Source organism: Psammomys obesus, unplaced genomic scaffold (genome assembly GCF_907164565.1).
Source record: "Psammomys obesus unplaced genomic scaffold, mPsaObe1.curated_primary_1811, whole genome shotgun sequence".
NCBI classification, from domain to species: Eukaryota; Metazoa; Chordata; class Mammalia; order Rodentia; family Muridae; genus Psammomys; species Psammomys obesus.
Genome location: NW_026590859.1, coordinates 9,389,356 through 9,406,525, shown reverse-complemented (window position 1 = coordinate 9,406,525; position 17,170 = coordinate 9,389,356). Strand labels below are relative to the sequence as shown.

At 50.0% G+C, this 17,170-nt stretch overlaps 1 protein-coding gene across 1 annotated transcript; it reads right to left on the bottom strand.

Annotated features, from left to right (window-relative positions):
• Positions 1-4,453: 4,453 nt before the first annotated feature.
• Positions 4,454-15,531, bottom strand: CUNH1orf115 (chromosome unknown C1orf115 homolog). Its single transcript, XM_055609239.1, has 3 exons — positions 15,483-15,531; positions 14,486-15,030; positions 4,454-6,923 (listed from the first exon to the last, which is right to left on the bottom strand). The coding sequence occupies exons 2-3, from the start codon at positions 14,798-14,800 to the stop codon at positions 6,804-6,806; spliced, it is 435 nt and encodes a 144-aa protein (XP_055465214.1). The 5' UTR covers positions 14,801-15,030; positions 15,483-15,531; the 3' UTR covers positions 4,454-6,803.
• Positions 15,532-17,170: the final 1,639 nt, after the last annotated feature.

Below are 17,170 nucleotides of genomic sequence, written 5' to 3'. Positions count from 1 at the left end.
GTGTGTGTGTGTGTGTGTGTGTGTGTGTGTGTGTGTGTGTGTGTGTGTTATGCATATATGTGAGGCAGGTGCCTATGCTGACGTTGCAACAATCCTCCTGTCTCAGGCCTCCACAGTGCTGGGTTACAGGCTCCGGGGCAGCAACGCCCAGCTTTTCACATAGGCTCTGAGCTCAGGTGTTCACGATTACACAGCAAACCCTTACCCACTGAGCCTTCTCTCCGGCACCTCGGTTTGTTGGCTTGGTTTTGTTTTCAGTAGTGAGGAACGGATCCCAGGGTCCTGGGCAGGCAAGGCAGTTCCCCTACTACTGAGCCAGCACAGTTCCCTGAAGGGCCAGCACAAGGTTCTTAATACACTTCACATTTATCTTTCCCAGTAAGCCTTGGAAGTAGATACTGTTTGCCCTTCTTTGCAAAGGAGACAAAACAAACCCTGAGAGTCAAGGAAGTTGAAGAGTGTACAAGGTCACTGCCTAGAAGACTGGAAGCCAAGTTGTCTGATGCCAGCATGGCCCGGTTTCACAGGTGTCTACTGCAGCCTTGGCCACTTGAGTATGTGGGCCCTGGGACGGGAAAAGGGAGCAAAGTGACCAGTCACAGAGCATCAGTGAAGACAACTGAACACTGACTTGGGGTCACATATCTCTTCCTTGGCCGAGATTTGTGTCTCTCTGTATGCCTTGACTGTGACAGATCAGCAGGTAAACACACACGTGCAGGCTCTCAGGCAACACAGTAGGGCAGACTGGTTAGGGTGCCAAGTGTCTCCTGGAGCCTTCCTAACTGCCTGAATAAAGCGACTGGGAATTTGTAGGGGGTGTGCCTGCCTCTCAAGCTCCTCTCTAATTGGGTGTGTCGGCTCATGTCTGTAATTCCAGCACCAGGAGGAGAAGGCAGGAGTGCTACCACATTGGAGGCCCACGTAGCTCCAAAGTGAGTTTCAGACCAGCCTGGGCTGCAGTGTGAGACCCTGTGTCAGAAAAGGAAATGAACAAAGGAAAAAGACCTCTTCCCCAAGTTCCCTCAGAAGAAACGGAGACGGGTGTTTGCTTGAGTGTGTGTCCTCCCGAAGGGGACAGCTCCCAGTGCAGACGAGTTCAGAGGTGGGCCTCTGAGGAACGGTGGATCATGATGGACAGGGAGGACAGGCCTCACTGATGGGTCGAACCACAGTGGACACAGTTTGACGGTGTTACTGGAGGCGTTGCGGGGTAGTAGGTAGGATCCTGGAAAGGTTTAACTTGCCCTTGCTGTTTCTTCTCTTAGCTTCTTGGCTACCATTGAAGAAAGTGGCTTTTCTCCACCACGGCATTCTATGTTTCTGTCTTGCCACAGTCCTAAAACTCAGAGGGTCGTGGACTGAGAACTCTGAAGCCAGGAGCCAAAACCAATCTTGACACCTATAATTTGTTTTCTTGGACATTTTGTTGCAACACAAAAACTGATCAAGACACCCGGATGTAGCTTTGGAGGGCGACTTCCCTAAACACATCTGAGTTTTCTTTCAAAAATCTATAAACCCCAGATTTGGTTGCTGAGAATGAAATTGAGAGCCAAGCGGATGATAGTCACCCAGCATGGGCTCAGCACCTCATTTCTGAATTTGAGGTTGTGCACGGCTTAGCCCTCTCCTCTGATCCCTGTGCACACATCTGTGGCCAGCACGGCAGATGGAGGATGGGCTCATGAATGGTTCATAGATCCAGTTAAATGTAGACACTGGGAGACACATTCCAGCCTGAATTCATTTAAAAGAATAAGAATTGGGGAGAAAGTTCCCAACTAACCTATACACCCCTTTCTCCTCACTAAGCAGTTAAAAAAAGATACATTTTTAAGCATGTTTCTTTTCTTTTATGTGCATTAGTGTGACAGTGTCAGAGCCCTTGGAAGGGGCATTACAGACAGTTGTGAGCTACCATATGGGTGCTGAGAATTGAACCCGGGTCCTTTGGAAGAGCAGACAGTACTGTTAACCACTGAGCCATCTCCCTAGCCCTGTAAATGTGTCTCTTTAATAGGTTATTTCCTGTTTAAAATAAAGAAATTAAGTTTGACAATTTCATACATGAACATAGTAGTTTCTGTCCTCCTTCTTTTTTCAGACAGGGTTTGTCTGTAGTCCTGGCTGTCCTGGAACTGATTATGCTGGCCTCATACTTACGAAGATCCTCCTGCCTCTGCCTCCCAAGCAGCTCGTGGTGCTCCCTGACTCCTCCCACGGTTGCCTTCCGTAATTTACCTCCCACCCCTGTTAACTCCGAACGTTCTCTCCCCACATTCTGCCTTTGCAACGCCAAAACCAAAACCAAGTTATATATCTCACTTGTGAGTGAAGCGCTTAAGTCTCAGGTGGAAAGGGCCCTGGCTTTTAAGACCCAGTGAAGGAAGTGGGGCCCCTCAACTCAATGTCTGTCCAGTCCTTCCACTCTGATGTTCATGTAATTAACAATCTATTTGCACACACCAAGCAAGCATTCTAATGTTGATCAACATCCCAGAGCTGGCTTTGACTTCTGTCTGCTTTGAACTAGGTCTATTTCAAGCCTTGTTACCAGGGATAGAAGAGGAAATCACCTGAGAAACACTTTAAAATCCAAGTGGGGCCTTGAGATGCAGCACCAGCTGGCTCCCTCAGCAGCTGGAGGTGAAGGTTGGAGCTTGAAGCCCCCAGGGGGCCAGGTTTGGCACAGGCCCTGCCAACAAACCTTTGTTCTCTTGCCCTGCCCCCTGTGCGGCTTGCTGTTCCTGCCAGGTTTTGGCGCTGGGCCTTGTGGGAGATCTTAAGATCTGCTTTCCCTTTGGCTGTGATGTGCACTGGAGTGATTTGGCTCAAAAACAACTTGCCTCCAAATTTAAAAACAAAACCCAGTATTTATTTTTCTAAATCATATTAAGGAAGCTTAAAAAACAAAAACAAAAACAAAACCCCTCAGGAACCATTTGGCTTTTGGGCAAAACCACGAAGCCCCTGAAATACAGCCTTTACAGGAATATTGAGGTGTCCTGCCTACTCCCATGGCTTGTACCTGACCTATGCCTACATTTTATCACAAAATAAACTTGCCAGGAAGTTCTGCTGGAGCTCCAGACACTTATTGCTCCAGACACTGTGAGCCGTCTTTATTTTTCTGTTCTCTTACAGAGGCAGAACCAGGAAAGATAATCTAAATACAAACTCTGAACTGGAACTACCTAACACAGTGGCTCTGAACCTGTGGGTCACGACTCCCCCAGGGGTCAAGAGACCCTTTCACAAGGACCACCTAAGACCGTCAGGAAAACACAGATGTTTCACATTTCATTAACATTCATAGCCATAAGCTGGGCGGTGGTGGCTTGAGCCTTTTGTCCCAGCACTTGAGAGGCAGAGGCAGGTGGACCTTTCTGAGTTCGAGGGCAGCCTGGCCTACAGAGTTCCAGGACAGGCAAAGCTACACAGTGAAACCCTGTCTCAACAACCACCTCTCCCCGAACCCCCCCCCCCCAAAAAAAAATCATAGCAGTAGCAAAATTGCAGTTATGAAGCAGCAACCAAGATAGTTTTATGGTTTTATGGTTGGAGTCACCACATGAGGAACTGTATTAAAGGGTCACAGCAGTAGGGAGGTTGAGAACCAGTGGCCTAATAGGGAATATTACAACATGGTTCCATGGCCGCAGTGATGCCTGAAAACCAAGGTTTGAGTTCTAGTCCTGCTTCTTGGTCAGATATCATTTGGTATTTCTCTGACCAGACATGAGTGCTGGGCAGGGAAACAGGTCAGGGGTGGAAGTGGGCCATTCGAGGTGGCAGACGACTCCATCGCCTGGCCTCTTCAGTGCTGAGATAACAGATGTGCCTCCATGCCTATCTCCAACGGCAGCCTCTCACCTTCCCTGCATGACATGAGAATCATGAGCCAAGTATTTTTTTTTTTCCTAGAGATGGAACCTAGGGTTTCCATGGTAAGAAAGAACTCTGCCATCCCAACATATAGGGACCTGTTACCATGAACTTGCCTTGCCAGAGAATCTGATGGCTTCCCAGGACCACTTGCTCATCGTTCGCTTAACCTCTACCCTGTGAGGAATCAGTGAGCTGGCGTGTCTGCCAACATGCCAGCACTCTGGGCCCCACTCCGCTGGCCCAGCTCCCTCCCTGGAGCTCCATTAGCAGAGGCATTTCCCAACCAAGGCAGAGACCAGAGGCTTCTTAGCTTGCGAGGAATGCAGACTCCTGGCTCCACACTTTAGTCAAAGGTTCTGGAAATTTTTCATTTGTAACAGATGGTAGGGCTGTGGCTCCCCACCCCAGAGCCTGTTCTGAGGGATTCTGGAGAATGTAACCTTTAACCCTGCAGGTGTGTGTGTGGAGGTGGGGGTACAGCCCAGGAGACATCACCACATTCCCAGGAGCTGCTGGAGCCCTGGCCATCTCCCTCAGAAAAGAGAACAAGGGAAGGCGCAGCCCTGGACACACAGGAAACCCAGGCAAGCTGGAACTTTTATTTATACCACAAGGCAGGAGAGGGATACAAAGAAAGGGTTTCCAGGCCAGTGATGGGAGAGCTAAGCAATCAAACTCAGTTGCAATAGGGTACGGCCCCGCTGCCCGACATAAGGGAATAACCAGTAAAGCAAAGAAAGCAGCCTACAGCACGAACGAAGTTTGCAGGCTGGAAGAAGGGGGCTCACAGAACCAAGAGTCCTACACAGACCATGTAACCACAAAGCATGTGCCAGGTGCTGAAGTCCACCCGGTGGCAAAGCTGGCTGAGTCCCAGGACAGCCCCTGTCCCGAGCTTTTGACTTTGGACATTTCTGAGTTAATTCTTAGCCAGACTTTGAGGGACATGGGGCCAGATGTGCTTTGGTTTGATGATTTTCCAATTTGGGAGGTGGGGAGGAAGACTCCCAGGGAGGGAAATGACCTTGACTGTTCCTTCATCCCCTCCCTGGGTCACATTTCTCCCTACCTGGCAGGATGCTGTGGGTTCCCTGGGGCTCATCAGCATCAGGAGGTAGCAGGGGAGAGATCCCGCAAGCCTCACACTCCTGCCTCTTTCCAGCTAACTGTGTATGGCTTTTTCTCCTATTTATCTTTCCACTTCCCATCCTAGGCCTACCTAGCAAGCATCACTTTGTCACATCTGTGAACCTACACAAAACCAGCTTGTACTACCAGGGCTAAAGTGAGAGCTTTTCCTTCCCAGCTCCAGGCACTGGGCATCTTTAACAGGAGCCTCCAGATAGGAGGCTGAGACTGAGTGAGCAGCTGCCACTGTCTCCTCCACCCATTCCTCCTCTGTCCCTCTGTCTGTCTTCCCGCCCTCTCCACCTACCAGTGCCTGATTGGTTGGGCCCAATGGGTGACGTATGAGCATCATGGCTTCCTTTATGTGCCCCAGAAGCCTCAGGCCAATAGGCTGACACTGATTCTGCAGAGCGGTCCCAAAACCTGCTCTGGATCTCAACCATTCTAGAAGCAAAATCGGAATCCTGGCCTGTTGTTGGGGTTGGCCAAGGGTCACGGTGAGAGGAGCCACTCTGAACTACTTTAAAAATAGTGTGATACACAACAGTCCAATTTCCCAAACTTCTTAGCCTTTGAGGGTTTCTTCTCCACTTCTCCCAGCATTCAGTGTTAGTCTATGAACCATGCTTGGTATCAAGCCTGGGACTCTTGCCTACACTAATCTTTGAACCTAAATGAGATGCAGTCTTAAGAGGTGTGAGGTCAACCACCAAGGTGCTCTGGTCCCCCAGCTCCCTCTGCACCCATGTACAGTCTAGCCTTCCCCAGGAAGTCCCAACCACAAGCATGGGTCCCTAGCTCTCAACTTCCACTGCAAGTCTTCAATGTCGCTCTTGGCTCTTTCTTCCTTCCTCATGCCTATCTCTTACTTACTCATTCCTCCTCTAAATATACATGTCAATTCTCATTCATATCCTCTCTCTCTCTCTCTCTCCATCTACCTCTCCCCTCAATCAAATGGAGCAGGTAGGCACCTGTGGCAATGAACTGCTGTGGCCAGCCACATCTGCAGGAGTGCTGCCAGCTCCAAACACAGGAGATGGCCCAGACCATGCTGGACCAGGCTCTGGCTTTGAAAGCGTGGCCTTTGTTGCAGTCTCCCAACTTGCTCTCCCTCCTCCCCTCCCTCCCTCATTGCCAGCTGCATACTCATGTAGATGGGTGAAAGTGACACTCTTTGATCTACTTTCAATAGTCCCCACAAGCCGTGAACACGGGATTCAAAGCATCATGGTCTTTAAAGATTGTTTCCTTCTTTCTTTTTGCCCAAACCTGTAATTAAATTCCCGATGACAGTGGAGAAAAGAGATGAGGGAGTCTGAAAGACTTCAGAAACGAACAGCTACCTTGCTGTACTCAATGAGAGGATCGTGCAAGGCCTAGTGCCCATCAGGTCCCGACCTTTTCAGCACCTAGCAACCATCACATTAGAGGCCTCCTTCAAAATCACCTACTCCCCACGTGTCTCAGACCCCAGACCTGCCATGAACCTGCCTGCATGTACCCCAGGAAGGCTCTAAGCAGCACAGGCAGCAAAGTAACCCTAACCCCAACTCCACCTTGGCCTAATTCTCTGCAGGACTGACTCCTGGATCCACTCACGTCCAAGAGTGGCTCAGCAGATGAGCAGGGACGGTTCCCGCCCAACACTCAACCAGTTCAACAATGGGTTATGAAGCAGGGTTCCTCTTCTGCGTTCCCGTGAGTCTGTGTGTGAAGTGCTGGCTTCACACCGTCCCCCTGGCGCAGAAGCTTTCCGGTGACACCTGCCCCTGCAGCCCTGGTTAGCGCACGAACGACACCACGCTGGTGGCCACTCCAAACGGGGCGGAGTAGGCTGCAGCGAATCCTTGCAGGCCAATGACGATGTACCGGCATCCTTTGCTGATGGCCTTCCCGAAATTCTAATTTTAGGAAGAGAAAAGAAAAGTCAGGGGAGGCAACCTGTCGATTCTCCCACGGGTCACCGTGACCCAGGGAATCCTTCACCCTCAGGCATATCCAGCAAACTATCGAGACCCAGTGTCTTCACATCCTTAGTGCCTCAGGTCTACCCCTGAGCACAGCGGACATTCTCCTTGCACAGTACGTGCAAGCACAGCACGACGCCGCCAGCTCTAGAAAGAAAACTGTTATTTTAAACTGAGACTGACCCCACTCCCTCAGCTGAAAGTAGCAGGGCCCTCGCAGGCGGGGCCAAATTTTCCTTCAGGCATCTTGTCAGACAGCCTGGCTGGTCCCTCCTATACTCCCAGTGCCTACTCTGGTCTGACCCACACATTTATAACCCGGAAGTTTTCGCCACTGTCTGGGTGGCGTGTGCACAGCCGTTTTATGTTTCCAGAACAACCTGACCTTTGTTGAGGTTAAGGACAAGGCAATGCTTTCCGGATGCCGCCTTCTTGATCCTCCTGGGTGAGGGTGGTGCCGGGGGAAGGGACATCCCACGAACTCACTTTGGTCTGAGATGGTCCCCAGTATTCCTCTCCCCACCTCCAAATTCTGCTGTCACTCTCGGTGACCTTGGCGTTGGTGTTGCTGACCAGAATCTTCTCTCACACCCCTAGGCTTTCAGTCCTGTGATTTTTTTCTAATACATAGCCTGAGCCCGGTGTGGCGGCACAGGCCTGTATTCCCAGCGCTTGGGGAGGCAGAGGCAGGCAGACCTCTGAGTTCGAGGCCAGCCTGATCTACAAAGCGAGACCAGGACAACCACGCTACACAGAGAAACCCTGTCCCGAAAAAAAACAAAACAAACAAAAAAAAAAACAAAACAAAAAAATGCACAGCCTTGTTCCACCGACTATCCCCGATCCCAATCACAGGACTCACCACTCACCGTGATTCTCAGTGCTGCCTGGTGAAACCAGGTCACCTGCCCAGGTGGGCTGACCTCTCTCCCTCTGATAGAGCCTCTCAGCCTTTTTCTTTCCCGACCCAGCCATCTCTGTGCACTAGCGGAGCCCATGTCCTTTATTGCCTGAATCACACATCCCTGGAGTTTGTTCATCTTCCCCCGCTGTCTTCAAGCCCAGCGCTCCGGCTCCTGGTTTCTCCCACCGTGCCAGTGTAATCCTGGGGAACCAGCCCTTTTTCTCGGGTCCTCCCCACACTTTTGCTTGGTTATTTTCCCATCATTCCTTAGTTTCTCTTCTCCAGCAGCATCCTTTTCTTCCTCTCTGTCCATTCCCCTTAGCTTATACCATGCCAAGGGTCACCTTGCCACTATTACCTGCCCAGTGTCTCTGCTCTCCAAGTGAAAAAGCCACCAGACACTGGCTACACTCCATGCTTCTCCCCTCTCCCATTGGCTGCTGCCCACACACATCCAGGGACTGCCTGGTCAAGGATGCCTACAGCCTCCACGTTGCCTCATCCATGCAGTGTTGTCATCTCCCTTCCTGAGCTCAGTGGGCCTCTCTGTGACCCCTCCTTCTCCTGGTTCTCCCCTACTTCACAGGGCACGCCTCCTAAATGCTCTCTGTCGGTTTTGTCTTCTTGCAGAGTTTGAATAATTGAGATCTTTGGTCCTGAATCCTGGGCCCTCTTCCGCTCTCTGCCTAGAACCCCTCAGACTCTTCATTCAACTCTGTTTGGGGTGTCCGTGTTCTGATGCCCCACAATTCTTCTGGGACTGTCTTCCCTTGCATGGAGCAAGCTTGTGTAACTCAGGTGACTGGCACGTCCTCGACAGCCTTGGCTTAAGGGATCATGAAGAAGAAAGCTCTGGGAAGTTGTATGTCTTTGAGACCAGAAGCCTGTGTGGGGCAGAACTGAATCCTCTTCAGAGACATCTAACATCACAGGCCGAGGCCTTCACCCCATGCTACTCCTCCCTGCCTAATGAAGGCCGTCTGTAAGTGACCTGTGCTCACAGCTAGGAGTGAATTCTAGTCAGATCTTCCCTAATGTTCCTTAGCCTCAGTTTCCTTGTTGGTATAACGGGAACGTGCGGTAAGTAGCCTTTCCGTGTGGTGAGGAGGCTTGAGGAGTTTACCCAAGGGAAGCCCTGGGAACAGCTCCTAGCACACACTGCAGGCAGGGTTGGTGCCCACAGTGTCAGCTCTCCAAAGAGTGCTGAGTTCGTGGTGGCGACACACCAGACTGAGATGTTTCTTATTTCTCAGAGAAGCTTTATTTCTCTCTCTTTGTCTCTTTGTTTTTGCTTTCATTTTGTTTTGTTTTTGAGAAAGGATCTTACTCAGTACCTGGGCTGGCATGTAATATACCATGTAACCCAGGCTGGCTTTCAATTCCTGTTGATCCTCCTGCCCAGCTCCCTCAGTGATGAGATTATAGGCGTGAGCCACAATGCCTGGCTCGGAACGTTTCTAAAGAGCTTATAGAGTTCCTTATGAGTCCTGCCTTGAGTATTCCATGGACAGCACAGTCCCCACACTTCAGCGTGTGCCCACCAGGTACCCAGCCTGGAGAGAGGGCCAAGGTCTTTCCCTCAATCCCTCGCTAGGTCATGACAAGCTCTGGGAAAAACTGGTGCATCTAAGTCTTCTCAAGACACCACCTTATCCATTTCTCAAAGAGACGTGTGTGTGTGTGTGTGTGTGTGTGTGTGTGTGTGTGAGAGAGAGAGAGAGAGAGATGTTTGAAAAGAGTCAGTGGGAGACTTTTATGTGTTTGAAACAGCACATGCCATGCACCTCAGGATCAACTGCAACTGTCGACACCGGTCGTTTATAAACAAGGCCATCAGAACCATGCGGCTTGCCTTGAACTTGACGTGACTGTTACTGGTACACCCACTTTCCCAAAGCTGGTTCCTTTTTTTTTTTTTTTTTTTTAAACAACTTATCCCATCATCTTTACAATTTGCAGAGAAAGTCTGCCGAGACAGCTCATTAGCTGGAACACTGTCAACACCCAGCTTTGAGAAGAGACCAAGGAAGCTCTTGACTACCACACCTGTGCTATTCAAGGAAATGAAAACAAGTCTCTCAGAGGGACGATGGGGATGGGAGAGTGTGGGAGAGTGTGCCAGGCTAGCCCACAAGACTCACACCTTCATTCTCAGAGCCCATGGCTGCATTACCCTGGAATGGTATGAGGGGCTTTGCCAGGATGAGTCAGCTGAGGCTTTTGAGATGGGAGGTTCCCTGGGGCCTCCTGCATACTAAAAAAGTGGCTCTACCCCAGGTAAGTATCCTCATGCAGAGGGATGCAGGGGAGTGAGGCAGAACATGGAGGGGAGAGACAGAAGGAGGAAAGGACTTGGGGGGCGGTGCGATGGTGGTGGCACACTACCGTGAAAAGGAGGACGATGGCCTCTGCAGCTTCAGAGAGCCAAGTGGGAGCAGCCCTCACGACTTTAGCTCAGGAGGACCGTCTTGAACTTCTGAGTTCCAGGACTGTAGAGAAGAACATTGCAGCCAGTCTCCAGTGGCGCTGAGGACCCCACATCCCTCCGAATTAGAAGAGGAAACCATCTCTCCACAGACATCGCTGTCCAGTTACAAGGTCATGTCTACTGTTGAGCTGCTCCCAGGCGCCAACCTGAGGTGGGTGGGTGGTCAGCTACAGAGCGGAATGAATGAGAACTCACCCCTCAAAGGGTGGCAGCCCACAGCTCCAGAGCCTCAGCCAGGTGCCCTGGCATCTGGAACCTCCCCATGGATTAGTTTATCCACTCTGGGCATGACTGCTGTGCGTGTTGGTAGGGTGGGGGTGGGGTGATGGGGTGGAGGAACCCAATATCTGTCGTCTCCCTAAATTACTCTCCACTTTATGTGTTTATTTAGAGTCAGGATCTCCCACTATATCTGGGTTCACAGGTTCCTCTCCACTGGCTGCCCCTCTGTCTTCCCCTTCCTAGCCCTGGGACTATAAGTGCCACCCTGCCAAGCTTTTCACTGGGTTCTGGGGGCTAAAACCTGGGTTCTCATGCTTCAGTGGAACTCGCTCTGTAGACCAGGCTGGCCTCGAACTCAGAGATCTGCCTGCCTCTGTCTCCCAAGTGTTGTGATTAAAGGCATGAGCCACCACCACTCAGCCTCAGTCCTCATTATTATCAAGTGGTGTGGAGGAAGAAACAGAGGCAGGGAGAGGAAGCCGAGACCAAAGTCATAGGCCCCTGGACAGTCATGCAGCCCTCACATCTGGTAGGCTGGCTCTTGGCCCCTACTTCAAACATGAGGACATTTCTTCTACTTTTTCCTTTGTCTTATATCGTGGTCAAACCTAGGCCTCGGTACACGCTAAGCAAGTGCTCTACCAGTTACCTCCATCACCAATGCTCACTTTTTTTTTTTTTTGAGACAGGGTTCCACTCACTCTGTAGCCCAGTTTAGTTGGCTCTAAACTCCTGTTCTTCCTACCTCTGTTTCCAGAGTGCTGGGATTACGAGCCTGCAATGCCATCCTTACCCCACACTTTCAATTTTACCCTCCAACCCTCTCCTAGCTTCCCAGTTAACACAGCGTAATTCTTTTTCTTACCACACTTCTCCCCGGGCCTCTCAAGAGTGCCTGCAAGGGCGGCCTGTTATTTTCAGCTAAGTTCTGAGGCATGACCCATCCTTCTCACCCACAGATCTACAGGAGGGGATCAGGCCAGCCTCCTTTCCAGCTCTGTGGCTGTCCAACTCTACAGCTTCATTTCTCTCCAACTCCCGCTTCCTTCACAGCCCCAGCTTCCCAAGGTTGATGAGGGGACTAGGGCATGAAACGTAAAGAAGGTAACGGATACCCAGCCTCCTGGCAGAACATTACCAATTTAGGCTCCTGCCTTTCCCTTGTGCCCAGCAGAGAGCACTTTAACAGTAATAAGTGCACCATAGGCATGCAATTATTTCTTTAAAATTAACTGGGAACATTGATCTCTACAAGAGGCCCAGGCACAAAGGCTTCCAGAAGGCTGGACCAGCTCAGTGTGAGGGTTGGCCCCTGGGTAGGCCCATGCTGGTGGGGTGGGTGGGGCAGCAGGGGAGTGAGCCTGCCCTTTCATGTTGCACAAAGGCCAACAACTTTCCTTAAATAGAAGCAGGAAGGGGCTTGTGTGAAGGATCTGAGAAGTTAACAGGAATGGGAGCTAAAAGAAAACACTTTCCATAATAACCAATAACTGGAGCTATTCATTTCTCAAAGAAAGCTCTGCCTGGCAGCTGTGGGAGTGCGGGGCACCTTTGTCTTTTGCAGGAACCTTGGCTGTTCTTGTGGCTTTGCAGGAAAGGGGGAACCTTGAGTTCTCTTCCTTCTTGTTGGAGCCTGGTACCCTGTCAGCTGGCCTGAGAAAGTGGAAGCCACAAGGACTCTTTGACCCCTCACTTGGGGCTATAATCTTATTTGGACTTCTTGGGGTCTGCTGAGCTAGTCATGACATTCTAGAGCTTCCCCGCATTTCTCTTCTCTCCGTTGTGGCCAAAAAATCCCTTTCTATGTCAAAATCTCTCTCTCTCTCTCTCTCTCTCTCTCTCTCTCTCTCTCTCTGTGTGTGTGTGTGTGTGTGTGTGTGTGTGTGTGTGTGTGTTTGTGTGTACACAAATTCATGTGTACACCACTTTAAAGTGAAAAAGTTGGGGCTGGATAGATGGCTCAGCAGTTAAGAGCTTTGACTACTCTTTTTAAGGACCTGGGTTCAGTTCCCAACACCCACAACCACACATAACTCCAGTTTCAGGGAAATTGATGTCTTCTTCTGGCCTCTGTGGGCACGCGGCAAGTGGCACAGACATATATATAAAATAAATGATTTTATAAAATGAAGTTAGTGGCACTAAATGCCTGTATAATGTGTAACATTATAAAGTTCTGTTCGCTTCTAGAACATTCTCATCTCAGAAGAAAACCACATACACAGCAGGTATCTCTATGCCTCTGCCTACTCCCTAAAGATCACCAATAAAAAGAATCATGGGAACCATATGTAACCTGTGTGTCTGGCTTTCTTCATACCATGTTGAGCAGTTAATTTGTGCCTTGTTCCTTCTTATGGCTACTGAATAATAGTCCCTGGTGTGTATAGCCCACATTTTGTTCATCTACTCATGGATACTTGGATTGTTTTCACCTTTTGGCCATTGGCAAATGATACTTCTGTGAACATGTGTATGAAATGATTTGCTTTGCAAACATTTATGAAGGCAAAACCCTCATTGCTTGAGTAGCAGTTCTCTCTCTCTTTCTCTCTCTCTCTCTCTCTTTCTTTTTAAAGCTGGGGTCTTATGTTGCCCAGGAACTCTCTAGGGTAACAAAAAATTACTTTGAACTATTTTTCCAAATTTTTGTTTGTTATTAGAGACAGGATTTCTCTGTGTAGCCTGGTTGTCCTGGGGCTCACACTGTAGACCAGGCTGGCCCCAGCCTGCCTCTGCCTCCCCAGTGCTGGGATTAAGGGTGTGCCACCATCATCCACCTGACTTCGTCTCTTTTTAGAATAGCCATCCTAATAAATGGGGTCCGGTACCTCAGTTTTAGCTAGGGGTAGCTCTTGATTGGATCAGGTCATATAGCTCAGGCTGGCCCTGTGCTATCACTCATCCTGTCCCTCCCTCCAGAGTATTGGGATTACAGGTGTGACTTTCCTTGCTTTGGTTCCATGTTGAAGCCTTATCTTTTCTTCTGCCCGGCGTCCATGTCAGGACGATGAGTAGTTGCTGAAATCTCTGCTATGCAGTGAGGGAGTGGGGAGCCCCAGCTCTGACTTGTCTCTCCGGGGGAGCTGTGGGCTCTCCCCCACCTGCTGTTAGCATTTATCTTGTAATCACAATGCCTGGCACAGAGTGGCCACCCCAAAACCTTTCCAAATAGTAAACCAACTGGCAAGGGCCTGAATGCCTCAGGTATCGTAAAGGTCATCTACCGAGGGCTACTGATAAACGGACAACAAACCAGGAGAGGCCAGAGGACTTTGGCCAGGACACAATCAACGATTTTGTGGTTCCCCGACATGCTCCCTTAGCCTTGTCCAGGCCAAGGCCAAGAGAGCAGTTCTACTTCCCCCAGGCAGATGCACCTAGAAACCAGACCCATTTACCCTGGAAATAAGACTCATTCCATTCCCTATCCATTCTTCCTCCAGCTCTCCCACCTCCTCCCACTAAAGCAAAGGGCGGGCAGAACATCTGAATTCCTTAGTTCCGAGATAGCTGGTTAGGGAGAGAGGGAGAATCAACAGGTGCTAGATACGTACTGGCCGAGTTAGCGGGACCCGCGGATAACCTAGGCGGCTAGGACGGAAGACAGAACCACCTAACCTTCTCACGTGGCGGGCTGGCCCGGGAAATCGATGGACCTGGGTTGCAAGTTCCCAGCTGGGTCCAAATCACCCAACCTCACTAAGGCTTCAGCAATCCCACCAGCTACAACAGGGAACAGGGTCCTGCTCGCCTCAGTCCGTGCGCTCCGCGCCACCTTCCAAGTGACTGTCCGGGCCGCAGAGGGGAAGCGGGCACAACTCCACCCAACGCTACTCCAGGTTCTGTCAGGATCAGGGCGGCGGGGTGGTGGGGACCTACCTTGCCGTACTTCTTCAGTTTTCGCCGATACTTCTTCTTGGGCTTGTCGCCTGCCGCGGGCTCCTCCAGGGGCTCGTAGCGCTCGGGCAGCGCAGCCAGGTGCACCCTACGCGCGCTCGGGGTCCCTGCGCGCCGCCCGCCCTCCTGGCCCCGCTCGCGAGCACAGTCGGGGCTCGCCGGGTCCTCGTCCTCGCCCTCCAGGTGCTCCAGGATGACATCCGTCTCCTCGTCACCGGCACAGCGCGATCGCCCCAGGGGCCCCCGGCGCGTGAAGCTGCTCGCCGCTTTGCTTCGGAGCCGGGCGCCCACCGTCATGATGCCGCCGAGTTGCGGAGAAGGGTCGGGACTGAGTGGCAACCTTTGCTCGGTGCCCCGCCCCGCGGCTGCCCCAGCGCACCGCCCCGGCGTGGTGCGCGCTGGCGACCTGAGGACTCAGCGCACCCTCGCGGTGGGGCCAGGATTTCGGCCGCTGACACTCGTGCGCACTTAGCCGGAGAACCAGGCTTCAGAAGTCACAGAGCTCTGGGCAGGCAAGTTGGGCTGTACTGGAAACAAAAACAGACTCCAAGCAACAGGCCTCCATTTGCGGGCATTCAGAATTGGCCGGGCGTGGTTGCACACCCCTTTAGTCCCACTAATCCAGAGGCAGAGGCAGGCGGATCTCTCTGTGAATTCGAGGCCAGCCTAATCAACAAAGCGAGTCCAGGACAGCCAGGGCTGCTACACAAAGAAACAATGAAAACAACAACAAAACAAAAACCCGAACAACAGCAAATAAATCAGCCTTACTCCTGTAACAGTTGATACCTAGCTATCCTTCCCATAATGCCACCTAGGAAGCGGAAGCAGGAGGATTAGGGGTTCAGCGTCATTCTTGACTACAGTGAGTTTGAGGGCAGCCTCCTCTCAAACACGTATAACAAATGCAGTTTTTAAAATTTTCACGTCTGACCAACAGTATTTCTACGTGTTATTATAACATTCCATACATACTTACGGCTAAGTAAAGGGTGGAGCCCAGCCTTGAAAACCGAACAGGCGTTTAGACAGCGCATTCTTGGCAGTGGAACCTGGACAAAGTCTGTCAAACACAGTGGGGGAAGTTCTCATTTGGCATTATGGGAAGGACAGCTAGGTATCAACTGTTACGGGAGTAAGACGGATTTCTTTGTTGTTGTTGGGTTTTGTTTTGTTGCTGTTTTCAGGGTTTCTTTGTGTAACAGCCCTGGCTGTCCTGGACTTGCTTTGTAGACCAGGCTGGCCTCGAATTCACAGAGATCCTGCGTCCTGAGTGCCGGGATTAAGGGTGGGAACCATTGCTGGCACGGCTTGTTGTTTTTCAAATTAAACCTTCTTACCTTAAATGTCTTCCTTAACATTTTAGAGTCATGACAATGTTTTGTTTTTGTTTGTTTTTTTTTTTTAATTCATTTTTTGCTACGTTTAATTATGTGTAAGTATGCGCAGAGGCTCTGGCTTGGAGCCAGAGTTGGTTACAAACACTTGATGTGGTTGCTAAGGATCCATCCCAGGTCCGCCGCAGAAACAGTATATGCTCTTAACCATTGAGCGATCTCTCCAGCCCTTCCTTTTAGACTGTTCAAATTTTCTCTACCAGACTTCCTCTACAGCCAGAGATCTCCAAAAGCCTCCTGTTCGGTCGGAAGGGATTCTTCACACAGTAAATGAGTGTGGCTTCCATTTTGGGAGGAGAAACTTCTTTTTCTTTCCTTGTTTGCACTTTTGTTTTAATGTCTTCTACAGAACTAGGTCTTTTGGTGCCTTAGGATTTTTTGTTTGTTTGTTTGTTTTTCTTTTTTCTTTTTTTTTTTTTAAATAAGCATTGTTGACCTTCTGATTTTGTGTTGATGGTTTTGAAGTATTTTCCATTCTGGTTTGATTTCTGCACCTTGTTTTGCTGGAGTGTCTCATATAGATCTGTTCCCGAGCTTTTCCTTCTGTCTGTTTCCTCCTCATCAAAATCATCATCACCTCCATCATCATCATCATCATCTTAATCAAATTTTACTTTTTTTCTGTGGAAACTTGTTACCACTTCCACAGGAGATGGCTTCCTAGAAATACTTAAAAGTTTTATTTTTTTTCTCCACTTCATCTTCTGCTTGTTCGTCCTCCATAGTTACTGGACACTGTCTGTGTATATGTCTAGAAAAACCATAAACAAACAAATGCAGTGTTCTTTTTCTTTTGTTTTTTGTTTGTTTGGTTGTTTGGTTAGTTTTCAAGGTAAGGTTTCTCTGTGTAGCCCTGGCTGTCCTGGACTCATTTTGTAGACCAGGCTGGCCTCAAACTCACAGTGATCTGCTTGCCTCTGCCTTCCTGAGTGCTGGGATTGCAGGTGTGCGCTCTGCCATCCCCGCCCCGTTTGTTTTTGCTTGTTTATTTGTTTTGTTTTTGTTTTTGTTTTCCCCTTGTCTTTAATGGCAGAGTTTCTCTGTATGTCCCAGGTGTCCTGGAACTTACTCTGTGGCCCAAGATAGCTTCAAATTCAGAGATCTGCCTGCCTTTGAGAGTAAAGGTTTGTGCTACCACACCTTGCTTTGTTTTTGTTTTTTTAAAGACCAGGTCTCACTATGTAGCTCTGGCTGTCCTAGAACTCACTATGTAGACCAGACTGGCGTGGTATTCACAGAGATAGATTCACAGAGGTGGATCTACCCATCT